This window comes from Hyperolius riggenbachi, chromosome 2, assembly GCF_040937935.1.
Source record: "Hyperolius riggenbachi isolate aHypRig1 chromosome 2, aHypRig1.pri, whole genome shotgun sequence".
Taxonomy (NCBI): Eukaryota; Metazoa; Chordata; class Amphibia; order Anura; family Hyperoliidae; genus Hyperolius; species Hyperolius riggenbachi.
This window is the reverse complement of record NC_090647.1, coordinates 528,203,465-528,222,737: the sequence shown is the minus strand read 5'-3', so window position 1 is coordinate 528,222,737 and position 19,273 is coordinate 528,203,465. Positions and strand designations below refer to the sequence as shown.

At 47.6% G+C, this 19,273-nt stretch overlaps 1 protein-coding gene across 1 annotated transcript in view; it reads right to left on the bottom strand.

Moving 5' to 3' along the window:
• CPOX (coproporphyrinogen oxidase) overlaps positions 1-7,116 on the bottom strand; it is a 34,703-nt gene extending 27,587 nt beyond the window's left edge. The window contains exons 1-2 of the mRNA XM_068270632.1: positions 6,556-7,116; positions 1,606-1,749 (exon numbers count right to left, since the gene is read on the bottom strand). Of these exons, the coding sequence (XP_068126733.1) occupies positions 1,606-1,749; positions 6,556-6,970 (559 nt within the window). The 5' untranslated portion in view covers positions 6,971-7,116. The remainder of the gene's footprint in view (positions 1-1,605; positions 1,750-6,555) is intronic.
• Positions 7,117-19,273: the final 12,157 nt, after the last annotated feature.

The window sequence follows — 19,273 nt, the reverse complement described above, 5'->3', positions numbered from 1 at the left end:
AAAGTGCTAGCTGCTTGTAACAAAAAAAAATTATGCAAATCGGCCCAGCGGGGCCTGAGAGATCCTCCTGCGCAGGTTACCCCGTGCTGAGCTCGGGATAACCGGCAAGGAGGTTAATGGGAGGTATAGGAGAATCGCAAAGCGCTTGAAAAAGCTCTTTGTATAGTGATTTCCAGAGCGCTTCTATGAATAAATACATTGTATTTATTCATTTCCGGGTAAGAGAGTTCACTTCCTGACTGATGACAGGAAGTGCAAAAAACGAATCGCTCTGCCGAAGCGCTTAGAAAAGTGCTTTTCTAAGTGCAAAGCACAGGGAAAAGCGTTGAAAAAAAAACTCAATAAATTTTGAGTGAGTCTCCGGAGACCTTTATGGAGGGGTGGTAGAGGAAACCCAGCAGAAGTGGCTCTGATAGCATACAAGAGCTCTCCAGACAGCAATAAAGGAAGTAATATGTTAAATCATACAGCAGGGGTATCCTTGAACAGTGTACAGAGATCGTCTGATAGTGAACCTGTGGTGACACTACAGAACTGCACTAAAAACAAGTCAAGAATGTGTCCCACAATGCAATAGTCAAACATCAGCATTACTATTTAGTATTTATATAGAACAGACCTCTTCTGCAGCACTTTACAGAGTACACAGTCATGTCACTGACTGTCCTCAGAGAAGCTCACAACCTAATCACAACCTAATCCTACCGTAATTATAGTCTAACGTCCTACCATATTATTATGTATTTACATAGCACTGGAATCTTTTGCAGCACATTACAGAATACATAGTCATGTCACCGACTGTCCTCAGAGGCGCTCACAATCTAATACTACCAGTCACATGTCCACCATAGTATAGGGCTAAATTAGGAGGAAGCCAATTTGCTTATTTGGATGTTTTGGGGATGTGGGAGGAAACTGGAGTGCCTGGGGGAAACCCAAGCAGACAATGGGAGAACATACAAACTCCGGGCAGATAGTGCCCTGGCTGGAACTGGAGAAGCAGCGCTGCAAGGCGAGAGTGTTATCCACTACGCTGCCATGCTGCCCACTGTTATGTGGGAGGGGCCCAGTCTACAAACCGAACAACATGTCCAGCTCTATGGAGCGGGGAGAAGAGCAGATGAGTGACGGGGTGCTGTGAGCATCTGCAGTATTGCAGACAAATAGAGATCGAGCATGAATTCCAGCATATCCGATAACAAACAAGTGCATGGTATACACTTTTAGATGCATGAAACTCAAATGATCATTTCGGGCCAACCTAAATTGATTGTGTGTACAGGTCTTTAAAGGACCATTGTCGCAAAAAATCTTCAAATTTAAAATAAATGTAAACACATAAATAAGAAGTACATTTCTTCCGGAGTAAAATGAGTCATAAATTACCGTATTTGCTGCCAAATATACTTTTTCTACCCAAAGGCAGGGAATCCCCAACTTATGAAAGCCCGCCGGTACGAACTGCGCACCCGCCAAGACATCGGGGATTCCCTGCCTGTGTGTAGGTTGCCGCTCCCCATCCACTTCTGAGCTTTTAAAATTATAATCCTTTTTATGTATAAGGAATACTGAATAATAATATAAACACCTCTGTCCACTTACCATCTTTGGTTTTCAGGTTTTTGCCTCTACTCTTCATCTGCTGGATGGATTCTTCCGATAGGTAGCCGTGCACCACAGAAACATTGACCCCGGCCTTTTCAAAGACCTTGCCGTCCTGCAGAACACAGCTAATGCCTCCTCCACCTGCAATCACAACACAGGGCTAAAGGCAGGTCAGGCGGCACAAACATTCCAAATGGTAAAAAGCTCCCTAATGTTCCACTGACTACTTCACATCTGTAATAAAGAAACCACATCATTTGGCATCCACACACTAAAGGTGACCATGTGATTCAATCATTAGGATTAAATCCAGGGCTGTGGCGTCGGAGCAACTTTGGGTACCTGGAGTTGGATCGGTGGTTTCATAAACTGAGGAGTCAGAGTCAGATGATTTTTGTACCACATCCACTGCCCTGGTAAGTATTAGACTAAAGGTGGCCACTAACGGTCCAATTTCTAGCAAAAAATCATTCGAGCGATCAGAAATTCTGATCGGACGAAAAATCGTTCACTACACCATCAACTAACCAATCATTTCTTCCTATCTATCACAACCACCAGGAAAATCCAAATTTTCGTTCGACGAAAATTCATTCGGGCGACATTTTTTTCACTCGTTTATAATCGATTGCGTCCACCAATGGGGATTATTTACAACCAATCCGATCCGAATTTCTGATCGCTCGAACGATTTTTAGCTAGAAATTGGACCGTTAGTGGCCAGCTTAAGGAGTTGGAGTTATTTTGGGTACCTTGAGTCAGTGGTTTCATAAACTGAGGAGTTGGATGATTTTTGTACCAACGCCACAGCCCTGATGAAATCTCCCACAGGCTGATACTGCAACATGGGTGCAATTATAATTTTGATCAATTTCTGGTGAAAAACTATCAGGACTATCGATAGCTCTAGAGGGAAGAGGGAATCTCGTACTTTTTTTTTTATTCAGTTGAGTTTCCCTTTAATACGATAAAATATACCGATATGTTAAATGGAATAAGGGTCTATTGTCTTAGCTAATCAAAACTTATGCTAGTTAATCTTTTTGCACAGAGTATAGAGCATGCATTCACTCACAAGCTATGATTAAATACCATTTAGCTAAAAAGAAAAGCTGCATTTTTTTTAAGCAGCTTTTCCCATAAAGATTAGGAATTAGAATTTCTTTGCTGCAATGTGACGATGTATACAATGCCAGACACAGGGACAAAGAGACTGCAGTGCAAAGTGGCCAGACCCATACTTCCTGTAATGCATGGCTTGTCTAGGCTGCACCACAGGGAGCTCAGAGCGGTGAGGCCACCCAATCATGTCTGATAGAGGGGATATCTACACCATTACAGAGGAAGCTAAAAGAAAATAATCTTAGGGGAAACAACAACTAGACATAGTTAAAAAGAATGATCCATCTGTTCCTGACACTCTCGAAGCTGGCAGTTGGATTTACACCAAAGGTGTCAAACTCGAGGCCCGCTGGCCAAATGCGGCCCTCGTCATTTTATGTGGGCAAAAATCTCTACTGCGCCTGCGCCAGAGCTGTGGAGTCGGAGTCGAGGAGTCTAAATAATTTTGGGCACCCGGAGTTGGAGTCGTGGTTTCATAAACTGAGGCGTCTGAGTCGGGTGATTTTTGTACAAAATCTACAGCCCTGTTAAATATTAGACTAAGGAGTAGGGGCCATTTTGGTTACCTGGAGTCGGAGTCGTGGTTTCATAAACTGAGGAGTCAGAAGATTTTTGTACCGACTCCACAGCCCTGGTCTGCACAGTACGCTCCCAGCAACGGGAGCGTGAACAAGGACACGCGCGGCCAGGGCCACACAGACACAGTGGACAGCGACTGCCAGAAGCAAAAATGAGCCGCAGTGGGGTAACAGAGGATCATTTGGTAACTTTGCAGGCACTTGGCAGCTGCAGGGGGCTGGCAGAAGCCCGGGGTAGGTGAAACTTTTTTTTTTCTTTATCTTCATGTCTGCTTTAAATCACAAAACTGCAAAGTTTTCCTTATTATAACACTTATGACATAACTCTGCTTCACCCAGCCTGTAGGTAGGAGGCACAGTGGGGGCAAAGGCCAGCACTGTACATAGAGCAATACAAGTCACCCTACAGCTATGCAGGCACACAGGCCTGGCCACTGTTTTGCAAATGCAGGAATAGATGACATATTAAATGCTCTCTGCACATTTCAGATATGTTTAACAATAACAGAGCAGGTGCAGATTGGTGGGGAGGCTAGCGACATGGGGCTCACTGACCTCCAATGGCTGGAAAACTGATGCACTTCAGGATCAGGTCAGAGGTCCTATCGCACTATAAATCACAAAATGCACAGGATGATTGCAAAAGTTGCTTTTGAGTGCTTGCACTAATTTTTGGTGTGATTGCAAAGTCCCAAAAATACAGTACACACATGCAGGTATGCCGTTCACAAACAAATGGCACTAGTTGAATCTCACCTTAACGTGACTCGATCGATCAATTTTTAAGCTGCATAATGTGCATACAAAAGTTGTAGTCCTGCACCAATTGCATCTCATTGACCATACCTAGTGTGTCCAACACGAAAGGTCCACAGCACCACGTCAGTAATATCAGGGCTGTGGAGTCAGTACAAAAATCTTCCGACTCCTCAGCTTCCGAAACCACGACTCCAACTCCGACTCTGGGTGCCCACAATTGCCCCGACTCCACAGCCCTGAGTGATATACAGCTCTTTTATTGATTAAAAAGACAAAGAGATAGCTATGGCTATCTCTTAGTCTTTTTAATCAATAAAAGAGCTATATATCACTAACGTGGTGCTGTGAACCTTTCGTGTTGGATTCTACGTGACCCACCTAGGGCTACTGGGTCTATCCACTCTAGCACACGTCTGTCCCCATTTGGGTGCTGGTCTATCCAGTTTCTACATACCTAGTGTGTCTACAAGCAACAGTGATCAAACATGTGATAGGAACCTGTGACTGTCTGCCTCCGACTGATAGTACAGAGCTGGGGATCGGTGTTCCACAGACAGTGTATGGTTGGAGAGAGATAAGGTTCCAGTAGAAAGAAGATGGGGAAGATCCAGAAATTAAGAAGGGACAATTGCTGCCTGCAGACATCAGATTTGGGTAGGTTGGAGGTCAGTGTCTAGCAGACAGTAGAGGGGGACAAATATCAGAGACAGTAAAGTAACTAAAGGTAGCCCATACACAGGTCGATTTGCCATCAGATTCGACCAACAGATAGATCCCTCTCTGATCGAATCTGATCAGAGAAGGATCGTATGGCTACCTTAACTGCAAACAGATTGTGAACCGATTTCAGCCTGAAACCGTTCACAATCTGTTGTGGTGGTGCTGCTGCTGCTGCCGCCACCGCTCCCCCCCCCCCCCCCCGCATACATTACCTGCTCCGCCGGCGCGACTGCCCCCGCCCGGTCACCGCTGCTTTGTCTGCGCTCTGGTCTCCAGGTCCGGCATGCCTCACTTCTTCTAGCCCGGCAGGAAGTTTAAACAGTAGAGGGCGCTCTACTGTTTAAACTTCCTGCCGGGCTAGAAGAAGTGAGGCATGCCGGACCTGGAGACCAGGGCGAAAACAGAGCAGCGGTGACCGGGGGACTGGAGTCGCGCCGGCGGAGCAGGTAATGTATGCGGGCTCTATTGCGTCGGTCGTCGGGCACTCGAACGCCGCTAGCGACGCGCTCCCTACCCGCGGGCGATCGACGGTAAATTTCCGCACGGAGCGATCGACGGGATCGGACGAAATGGATCGAAATTCGGCGTGCTGCGGGAACGATTGGCAGCAGATTCGATCCCAGTGATCGAATCTGCTGTCAAAACGGCGGCAAATCGGGCCAGCTTAAGTCCCGCAATGCAATGCTGTAAAGATGAAGGCAGAGGTCAGTGCACCTCGTAGGGGGAAGACTTAGTATCAGGAGAGGTTGGAGATCAGTGCACCTGGTAAATGGGGGGACTGACATTACAGTCAGAGCAGATTGGGAGGTGTCAATGTCCAGCAGCCAGTAATTGCGAAGTTTCTACAGTTATTAGGTTTGGGGAAAGGGGGGTCAGTGTTCAGAAGTCATGACACGAGGTGAGGTCCACATCTGGCACAAAGTACATATGTGGTGGAGGTAAATAGATAAGTGCATTTTAGTCAGTGGAGATCAGGCACAGTCTTCACTCACATCAGGGCCCTCGCCCAGCAGGGATGATCAGGTCCCTCGCCCAGCGGAGATAATGGCCTCAATTCACTAAGATCATGCTAGAGATATTAAGGCAAGAGAAAACTTGCCACAGCACAGTGAGAGAGTTATCTTATCTCTTCATTCCTTAAAGGACTTAAGAGCCCAAAATGTAAAAAAAAAAGTTCCGTACCTGTATGATTTTTGAAGGCACGGAGGACGCCATCCGCGCCCTCCGTGCAGTTCCGCCGGGTCCCCGCTGCTTAATCTCCCCCCTGGCCGGATCCCGACCCCACAGGTCGGGCTCTCTTGCCGCCTCAAAAATGGCCACTGGAGGAGGCCGCGGCTGCGAAGCTCTAGGGCCTCCCCCAGCGGCCATTTTTGAGGAGGCAAGAGAGCCCGACCTGGGCTGTGGGGTCGGGATACAGCCGGGGGGGGTGGCGGAGGAGAGTAAAGCAGCGGGGACCCGGAGGAACTGCACGGAGGAACTGCACGGAGGGCGCGGATGGCATCCTCCGTGCCTTCAAAAATCATAATTTTTATTTTGGGCTCCTAAGTTACCTCCTCTGTAGTTATTTTCACACGCAGTTAATTAACAGCCTGTTAATTAACAGCCTTTAGAATTCTGGACTTATTTTAAGGATTGAAGAGTTAACTTTAGGTTTGCCTGATGTAAAATGTTTCCTGAATACTACATGCCTCATCACCATGGTGATAACTCTAGAAACGTTATTAGAGACAGGAGATAAGCTTAGTGAATTGAGGCCAGTGTCACTCACCCTCCGTCCTCTGCCAGCGGTCCACAGTGAAGGTGGCTCCCCCGTCCGCCTCCTCCAGTGCCCGGCACACCTCCGCCTGGGTCTCCATGATCATCAGCTCCATCTGGCTGGTCATCTCCCCGCTGTGTCGCCGCAGCTCGCTCAGCTCGGTCACCGGGGGAGCCATGAAGTGCTGGCAGCGCCGGGACAGCTCGTCCTCCTCCTCCACCCGGGCCGCCATCTCTGCCCGCTGCAGCCGGGAGAAGCCCGCCGCCAGTCCAGCCACCACCGCAGCCGCTGCTCCGAGCAGCCAGGGAGAGCGACCTCTGCCCGGGGAGCGGACTGCAGGGGTGTGCAGCGTCCGGACACTCATAGCGGAGAGCGGGAGCTTCCCCCGCACTGCCCGGCTAACCCGCACCGCCACCTGCAGCGACATCTCCGCAGCACTGTCTGCTCTGTACAGCACTGACTGCTGTGTCTACACACGTGTGACCTGCCGCACGTCTCTGCTGAGTGCTGACAGGCGGGGCCTGCTACTGTCATTGCATCCAGGACTACAGCAACGCACAGCATGTCGGGAACTGCAGTCCTACGGCACAGGGGCGGGGCCTGCTGCTGTAATTGCATCCAGGACTACCGGGAACTGCAGTCCTACGGCACAGGGGCGGGGCCTGTTGCTGTCATTGTATCCAGGACTACAGCAACGCACAGCATACCGGGAGCTGCAGTCCTACGGCACAGGGGCGGGGCCTGCTGCTGTCATTGCATCCAGGTTGTCTGATTATGCTTCCTCCATGGCAGAAATGCGCAGACATTACTTCCTTATTCTGCAGAGAATCGGCAGCACAATCAGGCATAACGCAGCTCAGACTGTGCTGCTGCAGAGCTGCCCTCCAATGTTGTGAATCTGCAGCTAAATTCAGGTCCGCTAGTACAAGTTCGCAGTATCTATGGAGTTCTGTTTATCACAGTATGCAGTGTGTTGCTGTACAACTAGTGGTACTTATGTATTATTCTGTATGGAAAGTTTGGCAGCTTTTTTTTTAAGCAGTAGGATTAGCCATACTATACCAGGGAAAAAACACATATATAAGTATATACTTGATCTACTTACATAACACATGTATTGTACTGCCCACGTTTTGATTTCAGTGAATGTTATATAGTAAATGGAGAGAATTCTGTTCCTGGTGGGAACCATGCCTTTTGCCCACAGTTTAGGCCAAATCCTGATGTCATTTCTGCCCTTTACTTCTTTTTCTTTTCTCCTCCAATTGCTGAGTCACCTCAGCCTTGCTTGTAAACACAAGTGAGCAGAGGATCGTGTTTCAGATAAGCAGCTAGGCAGGGAAATAAATGGAAGAGGAGGAATATATTATAAATACAAAGAACCCCAGCATGCAACTGTTTGGCACTGACTACTAAAGGGCCAGTGCTCATTAAGCATGTGATAACTCCAAATCATAACAGCAGAAAAAGTTTTGAATGCAGGATTAGTATCTTTATCACTTAATACACTCAGACCAGTTGCTGTTGAAATTTGATTTTTATGGTGACAATCCAGCTTTAAAGTTGATCCCTTAGCCAGATCTAACCGTTTTTGGAAAGCTGAAAATCCCGGCTTTCCTTTGCTCTGGGTCCTGAGTCAATGCGATGCCCCATTTTTCCAGACAAGATAATATGTAAGTACTGAAAACTGATATTCAAAGTAATGCCCAGGTTTTCCTATGGCACGGTTCCCACTATACAAATTTTAACTGAAATGTTTTTCACAAGGCTCTGCCCCGTTTGAAAGCCCCGCTTGGGAGAACTTCGGAAGTCTTTGGGAGCCCGAGTGCTGCACCTGCGTGAATGCACAGATTGCGTGCTCACGCAAGCGCAGTACGGACTCACCCTTCTTTGGGAGAACTCGGGCCCCCGAAGAATTCTGAAAACCCCATTCAGCGGCCAAAAGCAGTATTTGACCAATTTGGTTGAAAACTGCTACGGGGAAGCCAGCGCTGGAACGAGGGATCTGTGATAGGAACGGGAAGGCTATATAGGACCTAGAGCCTTCCTTCTCCTTAAAGAGACACTTAAGCCAGAAAAAAAAAATGAGTTTTACTCACCTGGGGCTTCTACCAGCCCCCTGCAGCAGTCCTGTGCCCTCGCAGTCACTCACTAATCCTCTGGTCCCCCTCTGCCAGCTAGTTTCGTTTTTGCCGACAGGCCCGTCAGGACTGGCCACGCGTAGCTTTTTCCGCATTCCCGACTGTAATTAGCGCTATTGCGGGCCGCAACGCGTACGAAAATACGTGTTGCCGCATTACGCACGCATAGATATGCAGCAACGCGTATTTTGCGGCCCGCAATAGCGCTAATTACAGTCGGGAATGCGGAAAAAGCTACGCGTGGCCAGTCCTGACGGGCCTGTCGGCAGAAACGAAACTAGCTGGCAGAGGGGGACCAGAGGATTAGTGAGTTACTGCGAGGGCACAGGACTTCTGCAGGGGGCTGGTAGAAGCCCCAGGTGAGTAAAACTCATTTTTTTTTCCTGACTTAAGGTTCACTTTAAGTAAGTATATATATATATATATATATATATATATATATATATATATATATATATATATATATATATATATATATATATATACAGGTTCCTATTCACTTTAAAGAGACTCCGTAACAAAAATTGCATCCTGTTTTTTATCATCCTACAAGTTCCAAAAGCTATTCTAAGGTGTTCTGGCTTACTGCAGCACGTTCTACTATCACCATCTCTGTAATAAATCAACTTATCTCTCTCTTGTCAGACTTGTCAGCCTGTGTCTGGAAGGCTGCCAAGTTCTTCAGTGTTGTGGTTCTGTGATACATCTCCCCCCTCCAGGCCCCTGTCTGCACACTGCCTGTGTATGATTTAGATTAGGGCAGCTTCTCTCTTCTCTCTTATCTTTTACAAGCTGGACAAATCCTCCTCTGAGCTTTCTGGGCTTTCACATACTGAGGAATTACATACAGGCAGAGCTGTCTGCACTCTGCAGGAAGAAACAGCCTGACACTTCAGTGGAAGATAGCTGCAGGGGGAAAGAAACACACAAATGATCTCTTGAGATTAAAAAGGAAGGGTGTATACAGCCTGCTTGTGTATGGATGTATTTTCTATGTGTGGACATACTGTACATCAATCTACTTCCTGTTTTGGTGGCCATTTTGTTTGTTTATAAACAAACTTTTTAAAACTGTTTTTAACCACTTTTAATGCGGCGAGGAGCGGCGAAATTGTGACAGAGGGGAATAGGAGATGTCCCCTAACGCACTGGTATGTTTACTTTTGTGCGGTTTTAACAATACAGATTCTCTTTAAATAGTACCAGTTGCCTAGAAGCCCTGCTTATCTATTTGGCTGCAGTAGTGTCTGAATCACACCAGAAACAAGCATGTAGTTAATATTGTCAGATATGATCTGCATGCTTGTTCAGGATCTATGGCTAAAATGATTTGAGGCAGATGATCAGCAAGATAGCCAGGCAACCGGTATTTCTTAAAATGAAATAAATATGGCAGCCAGTGACATAGCAAGAGCCATAGCAGTCATAGCAACTGCTATGGGGCTTTGGAGAGGAAGGGGCCCAGGTGTTACTTGCCCAGTCAATTCATATTCATAGGGCAGGTGGCATTACTCAAGAGTGCCTAGATCTTATGGCCCCATAAACATTTTGCTATGGGTCCCCATAGTTTCTAGCTACGCCACTGATGGCAGCCTCCATATCCCTCTCGTGTCAGTTGTCCTTTAAAGGATACCCGAAGTGACATGTGACATGATGAGATAGACATGTGTTTGTACAGTGCATAGCACACAAATAACTATGCTGTGTTCCTTTTTTTCTTTCTCTGCCTGAAAGAGTTAAATATCAGGTATGTAAGTGGCTGACTCAGTCCTGACTCAGACAGGAAGTGACTACAGTGTGACCCTCACTGATAAGAAATTCCCCTTTTTACCTCTTTCTTGCTCTCAGATGCCATTTTCTGCTATGGAAAGGGTTGTATAGTTGGAATGTCTTATCAGTGAGGCGATCAGCGGCGATCAGGTAGCACACGCGGCTGGCAAAGTGCCGGCTGTGTGTGCTGCTTTTTATTTGAGCCAAATCGGCCCAGCAGGGCCTGAGTGGCAGGCTCCGGCGGTACTGGACGAGCTGAGCTCGTCCAGACCGCTCAGCAAGTTAAGTACAGCAGACCCCACAAACAGCCTGAGAAGTTGTCCTTCACCGTTGTGAGTACTGCCAGCGTTTTGTGCTGGTTGGGCGATTTGTGCTGGTTAGTTGAGTTCCGGATAACCAGGACTCCACTGTGTATGGTTTCACTTCTTTGCTGACTTTGTAACTGTGGCTGGTGCTGTATGTTCTGGTGAAACAGGCTGGCGTTTCCTCTTACTTTAGCTGGGCACGTAGACGGGAGAAGAACAAGCTCAGACAATTTCTTAAAAAAGATGTGGTTTCTTTATCAAGGAGAACCTTCTCTTTCATGAACCAGGGAGGAACCTAGTAGCTGCGGGAAATCTGAGATAAGCGTTACAGTCCTCCAGCAGAATGTGCTGTTTAACCACTTGAGGACCACAGTGTTAACCCCCCCCCCCCCCCCCCCCCCTAGTGACCAGGCCAGTTTTAGTAAGGGCTGGTTCACACGGGCGTCTGCTGAGCTTTTGCTTTGCATTGCGTTCAAACGCCAGCGTTTAAATGCCAGCGTTTAAAAGCTAGCTTTTGAAGGCTTTTGGGAAGCGTTCAAGGCTAGCAGTTCTGGTCTCTGCTATTGTTTCCTGGCGTTTACCGCCTCTGAAAGCAGCATGTTGCTTTCGAGACTAGACGCAACGCCGGGATCTACCGCCAGGCTTTTATGAAAGCCTGCAAAAGCCAGCTCTAAACGCTCCCATTCACTTGCATGGGATGGCAGTAGATCCTAAAAAACGCTGCGTCTGAAACGCCGCGTTAAATGCCACAAAAACGCCCGTCTGAACCAGCCCTAAAATAGGCCACTGCAGCTTTAAGGCCTCGCTGCAGGGCCGTACAACACAGCACACAAGTGATCCCCCCCCCCCTTTCTCCCCACCAACAGAGCTCTCTGTTGGTGGGATCTGATCCCCCCCCCCCCCAGTGTTTGTTTGTTTTTTTATAAATATTTAATTATATTATTTTTCAATAAAATCCTGCTTTTTTAAATTAACTTTATGACCCTCCCTCCCCCCGTCAGCCTATCAGTACGAACGGCTGTGATAGGCTTCAGCCTATCACAGCGGTTCGCTTCCCAGTGTCCCAGGGGGACAGCCGTGTCACACGGCTGTCCCCAGTACAGCGCTGCTGTAGATCGCAGCGCTGTACAAAGTAATTAGACAACGGTTTTGCCGTCTAAGTCTCCCGAGCGGAAATCGCCGCTCTGAGACTGAAGGCGGGGCGGAGCTCCGCCCCCCGAGCAGGAGATGCATGTGCAGCCTGCATGCGATCTCCTGCTAGCCCCATAGACAGCCGTTCACGCCAATCGTTGTGGAGCGGTCCTGGGGCTGCCGCACTGCTCACGCCAATTGGCATGGAGCAGTGCGGCAAGAGGTTAATACAGTCTGATCCATCTTTATTATCAACTCAAGAACAATAAAGTGAGTTCCAAATGATTGTTTATCTTGTCTGACATTATTAAAGTGAATCTGTAGTGAAAAAACAAAAAATACTCACCTAAGGAGAGGGAAGGCTCTGGGTCCTATAGAGCCTTCCTGTTTCCCATTTCCGTGCAGTCCCCTCCCCCCAGGGGAGGTTTTTAAAGAGACTCTGTAACAAATTTTTGAGCCTTATTTCTTCTGTCCTATAAGTTCCTATTACTGTTCTAATGTGGTCTGTCTTACTGCAGCCTTTCCTACTTGCACTGTTTCTGTAATAAAGCTTATGCAATGTGCAGCACTGCTTGTCATTGGGAGAAGCTTTACACACCCTCTCCAAGCTCTGCATGAGTCACACAGTAAGCTAGTTCTCAGCCTATGATACTGTGGTTAGAAGCCAGTCTTTTGTTTGTAAACACTGCCTAAAACTGTTAATTACAAGCCAGGATTGCAGCAGGGAGTGGCAGAAACAGCACAGAGGGGCACAGGAGAACATAAGGAATAGAATGGTATGCTTTTTATTGTAAGAATTTTAGAGTACAGATTCTCTTTAAAGTTACAAGTTTTCTTTAATTGCTGATGTTTATGCTGAATAATCTTCTGGTGCACAGAGTTTGCACTAACAGGTTCGATTACCAGAGGAGAGGGATCTCTGGAGGTGGAATACATCTATTTGCTTTCATTATCAATATTGGATCACCTAGCGCTGTGGCACTTATCTTAGATTGCCTGTCCTGTGACAAGGAGCCCTACTGTCTTCCGAATCCGCCGCTCCTCCATAGCCGCATACACACCACTGGCTAATGAAAAAGCGGCAGATTCAGACATCCTGTGGCGCACCGCTGCACAGGATAGGTAATGTATAAACGCACACATGTACACTGGGGGAATAGCGCCGGGGGGTTTTGTCACATCATCGCTTGTCCTGATATCCTTCCCGTTACCGCCACACACCCGATCGGGCGGAGCAAGTTGGCCCTGCATCTTGCAGCATAACTGACAATGTTACAACATACAATCAGGAGGTAGGGAAATTTTTTTTTTTGCAAACATAAGTGTCATCCAGATACATTATTGGACCTCTGTTGCTAAAATCTTAAAATTTAAAATATATGTAAACATACACAAATAAGAAGTACATCTCTTCCAGAGTAAAATGAGCCATAAATTACTTCTCTCCTATGTTCAGTGCTGTCACTTACAGTAAGTAGTAGAAATCTGATATTACCGTCAGATTTTTGATTTACCCATCTACTCATGGGCGGTTCTCAGGGTTTTCTTTATTTTTAAAAGCACTTAGTGAATGGAAGTTGCTCTGTCCAACTGCCAAAAAAGTGTGCAGCGAACAAGGAGGCTGGCCAGCATCTTTGTATAAATCTTTTTCAGATATGTAGAAAACGACCGACACCATCTGTAGTATAATGCTCTTTTATTTGTCAGGTACAGCCTATAACAATGGAGACGTTTTAGAGCGCAGCTCCTTTCTCAAGCCAGGCATACACAGACTGTTCATCATATCATCAAACTTCCATTTATATACATAACATGGTGGGCTATAAACCAATCCCGTTGGCCTACACAGAACAGCCAATCAGTAATGTCCGCATCATAAGCGGACCTGAGGGGGAACTGTACCTCTTTTTTTCCCATTGGTCGCTATATATGGAGTCCCTCCCTCCCCTATGACACACTGTTGCGACGCAGGACAGCGTCTCCCCGCAGTCCGCACATGCGCATAGCTCAAACCTCCTCATTGGCTGACGTCAGCCAATGAGGAGCGGGAGATGACTGGCATACACCGCATGACGTGGTGGGCTGACTTCCTTGAGCTCCTTTCATTGGCCGCATGGCAGAGTGGGTGTGAGGGTGGCGTGGCAGTCCACCCCCACCGACGTCACTGCACTTCGGTTCCCCATCAGGTCCGGCTTCGATGGCGATGGGCGGCGCAGGTGGTTTGAGCTATGAGCATGTGCGAACTGCGCGGAGACGCTGTCCTACGTCGCAATAGTGTGTCATAGGGGAGGGAGGGACTCCATATATAGCGACCAATGGGAAAAAAGAGGTATAGTTCCGTTCCCCATCAGGTCCGCTTATGATGCGGACATTACCGATTGGCTGTTCTGTGAAGGCCAACGGGATTGGTTTATAGCCCATCATGTTATGTATATAAATGGAAGTTTGATGATATGATGAACAGTCTGTGTATGCCTGGCTTGAGAAAGGAGCTGCGCTCCGAAACGTCGCCGCTGTTATTGGCTGTACCTGACCTGTACCTGACTTGTGATGAACAAATAAAAGAGCATTATACTACAGGTGCCGGTCGTTTTCTACATATCTGAAGATAGTCTGTGGTGCTGACAGACTGACCAGGCTCATCAACACAATTGTTGAGGTGTGCTCCACCAGACACTACTGCTTATAAATCTTTTTCAGGGAATGTCTTTATAAAGAGTAAAGGCCACGCTGAGAATCCCCCATGAAGAGATAGACTAGTCCAAAACCTGCCAGTTCTGTCAGATTTCTACTACCTACAGTAAGTGACAGCAACATAGGAGAAAAGTAATTTATGGGTCATTTTACTCTGGAAGAAATGTACTTCTTATTTGTATGTCTTTTAAATTTTAAGATTTTCACGACAGTTCCTCTTTAATTACAAGGGATCTTGAAAGGACTTTGAGGTATGTATGGCAAATAGATAAGACCCTTGGTTTCCGACCTAGACTCAGGTTAACATGGAAAGTTTTTTACAGACCCTATAATTTAGTTTACTGTACACTGCTGGAAACAGTTAACTGAATGTTACTGTATGCAGGGCCGGTGCTACCATAGGGGCAAAGGGGGCAATTGCTCCAGGGCCCCAGGATCCATAGGGGCCCCCAAGTGTCCTCTTCACCCCACTAAATGATGTGGCTGAGGCCCTCCTCCCCTCCTCTCCTCATGCGTACTCCCTCTTCCCCCAGCAGAATTATGGAAGCAATGGGGACGGGCACACTCTCACCTTGTCCAAGTTCAGGGGACCCCCCAGGTTAGTTTTGCCCCGGGGCCCAATTGTAGCTAGAACAGGCCCTGACTGTATGTTTTTGAGCGGTGGGACGGGCACTGGTGAACCAGAACTCCTAGCACTGTGTAAGGGGCTACAATGGACCCAAAAGGCCTCTTGCTAAAATGTTATGCAAAGCAAAAGTTGCATGCGATTATTTAGGTTGCAATGAGCATATGATCTCTCCCACAATGCTTCACTGCTGAATATGCAAATCACCCATTGTTGTCCATGTAAGCTAACCACACCTCCAGAACCACTGGAAGAAAATGATGTGTCAGCTTGTTACTATTACAAAGCCACAATAATCCAACATGCATACAAACTGTTTCAGATTGGTTGATCCTCATCAGTGCAGGGCATGGATTAATGTGGCTCTATGAAGTAGGACTTGAATAACCCAAAGTTACAGATTACCCAGCAAGCTCATGGTGAACCAGAACTACTAGGAGTTTAAGGGGCTACAAATGACCCAAAATCCCTCTTACTAATGCAAAACAAAAAGTTTGCCTTCTTAAAACAGAAGGTATCTGTGATTATTCAGGTTGGAGTGAGCATATATTAGTGTATGGCCAGCTTTAGTCTCTGGATGTGTGTGCAAAGAATGAATGCCTTTTACATTGACTAGAGAGAGACAGATGAGACTCATCAGTGATGATTCCTGTATGTTACAGTATATCAGTAGTGAACAGACAGAAGCATTGCATGGGGTAGTAGATTATCCAGGCCAGGACTCTGGAGATAACAGGAGCTCTGGGGTTCTTATGAAACAGAGTGACTAGGCCTGATAATAAGCACATCCTCACCAGTGATATCACTGTAGGAGAAGAGGGCACTACATAAGCTGGCTGTAGACATTAGTCAGCAGATGGTAGCAGTGTCTGTGGAGACATCAGGCCTGTTTCAGCAGAAACAAATGTGTTGGAAGTGCTGCAGGCAGCAGTGAGTAGAATTTCTCAGTTCGCCGCTGGGCAGATGGTCATGGATAGGTACCCAACGCTTTTCTGATGCTTAGTCCTGGTAAATCGCTTTTTGGGGCAACAAAGGACTTTTCTAACTCCTACCTCCCACGGAGGCTGCCATATTTATTTTTATTTTCTCTTTTTAAACAATACCAGTTGCCTGGCTGTCCTATTGATCCTCTGCCTCTTATAATTTAATCCATAGACCCTGAACAAGCATGCAGATCAGATGTCTATAGCAAAATTAGCTGCATGCTTGTTTCAAGTGTGTGATTCAGATACTACTTCAGTCAAAGAAATCAGGAGGACAGCCAGGCAACTGGTAGTGTTTAAAATGAATTAAATATGCCTCCATATACCCCTCACTTCAGGTTCCCTTTAAATTTTTGATCGTAAATGAGACAATCTTACAGCTGTATTTGACCTATTTTTCAATTATTTTTTTTAATGATTTGTTTGATACAGTATGTACTTATTCATGTTGGCCTCTCCTTTTAAAGAGAGACTGAAGCGAAAAAAAATGATGATATTATGATTTGTATGTGTAGCACAGCTAAGAAATAAAACATTAAGATCAGATACATCAGTGTAATTGTTTCCAGTACAGGAAGAGTTGAGAAACTCCAGTTGTTATCTCTATGCAAACAAGCCATTAAGCTCTCCGAATAAAGGTGCGTACACACGCCAGACTGGAGGAAACGACGGGTCCGTCGTCACCTCCCGCTGGGCGGGCGTTCCACCGATAGTCCAGGGCGGATCGCTCAGAAACAGCCGTATCAGTCTGCAGACAGACTGTACACACGCCGGACTATCGCTGGAACGCCCGCCCAGCGGGAGGTGACGACGGACCCGTCGTTTCCTCCAGTCCGGCGTGTGTACGCACCTTAAGTTAGCCGTGGAGAGGACTGTTATCTGACTTTTATTATCTCAACTGTTCCTGGACTATTTACTTTTCCTCTGCTAGAGGAGAGGTCATTACTTCATAGACTGCTCTGAAAGACTCATTTTGAATGCTGAGTGTTGTGTAATCTGCACATATTATAGAATGATGCAATGTTAGAAAAAACACTATATACCTGAAAATAAAAGTATGAGAATATTTTCTTTGCTGCTAATCTTCTAGTAATTATTCATAGTACACAACCAATTCACTATATCATATTTTTTTTTTCGCTTCAGTGTCTCTTTAAAGAGACTCTGTAACATGAAAAACATCCCCTGGGGGGTACTCACCTCGGGTGGGGGAAGCCTCGGGATCCTAATGAGGCTTCCCACGCCGTCCTCTGTCCCACGGGGGTCTCGCCGCAGCCCTCCGAACAGCCGGCGACTGTGCCGACTGTCAGTTCAATATTTACCTTTGCTGGCTCCAGCGGGGGCGCTGTGGCGACTTTCGGCACGGAAATAGACGGAAATACCCGATCTCCGTCGGGTCCGCTCTACTGCGCAGGCGCCGGAAACTTGCGCCTGTGCAGTAGAGCAGACCCGACGGCGATCGGGTATTTCCGCCTACTTCGGCGCCGAAAGCCATCAGAGCGCCTGCGCAGGGGCCAGGAAGGTAAATATTGCGTCACCGCTGTACGGAGGGCTACAGCGAGACCCCCGAGGGACGCAGGACGGCGTGGGAAGCCTCATTAGGATCCTGAGGCTTCCCCCACCTGAGGTGAGTACCCCCCCAGGGGCCGTTTTGTCGTTACAGTTCCTCTTTAATAGAGAAGAAAAACAAATTTATCATCTTTTGCCTACATAACAATGCTTTGTGCATATGCCCTGTTGTGCCCGTAGCTGCTCCATCTAGTGGGCAGAAAGCATATTGCACACATGGTAAGAAGATTAATCTGTGAACCCTATAAAAACATGTAAAAATCCAGGTGGACTCCCTAGCTCTGAATGTATTAAAATAGCCGGGCCTTTCAGACATTACTTAAGTATATAACAATTGCATACATCAAAAGTCAGCGCAGGTTTAAAAAGTCATTGTATGTAGCCAGGGGCGTAACTAGGTTCCACCGGGCCCCCCTGCAGAGATTCTGACGCCCCGCCCCTTTGGGGGGCTGGAGGGGACGCAGCATGAGGGGAAAGCCATGGCCACACTCGGCGGGGAGGGGGGATGGTCCCCCCCCCTCCCTCACCTCGGGCACTCCCCTCTGCGCTCCCCTCCAGCTTAAATTAGTGTCTGGGCAGCGGCAGGGATGGGCAGATACATACCTTCCTTGCATTCCACCGCAGATACTCCTCGCTCTAGTGTCTGACGCTACTTCCTGTTTATACAGGAAGTGATGTCAGACGCTAGAAAGAGGAGCATTCCCGGTGGAACGCAAGGAAGGTATGTATCTGCTCGTGCCTGCCGCTGCCCAGACACTAATTTAAGCTGGAGGGGAGAGCTCAAGGTGAGGGAGGGGGGGGACCGTCCCCCCTCCCCGCCAAGTGTGGCCATGGCTTTCCCCTCATGCAGCGTCCCCTCCAGCCCCCCAGGGGGGGGGGGCAGGAGCAGGGGCTGCAGGCCCTATTGTTACGCCCATGAATGTAGGGAATGATGAATTCTTCACCACAGTACATCAAATGCTCAGAGGTAGGTATCCGCCAAACATCAAAACAAGAAAAGGCTTACCAGCTCCCAACAACCCACATTACAAGGTTGTAAAATGGCTCAGGTCACAGATAACGTCCAGGGAACATCAGACGTGGGACAGGGGCAGGGAAGAGGCAGAGATACATACATTCATCAGCGCTGACCGCCGCCTCCTCCTGCCCCTCTCAATCTTCTTTCACTGAGAGGAGCGGGGAGAGGCGGAGATACACACGCCCATCAGCGCTGACCGCTGCCTCCTCCTGCCCCTCTCAATCTTCTTTCACTGAGAGGGGTGGGAGAGAGGCGGAGATACACACGCCCATCAGCACTGACCGCTGCCTCCTCCTGCCCCTCTCAATCTTCTTTCACTGAGAGGGGTGGGAGAGAGGCAGAGATACACACGCCCATCAGCGCTGACCACCGCCTCCTCCTGCCCCTCTCAATCTTCTTTCACTGAGAGGGGTGGGAGAGAGGCGGAGATACACACGCCCATCAGCACTGACCGCTGCCTCCTCCTGCCCCTCTCAATCTTCTTTCACTGAGAG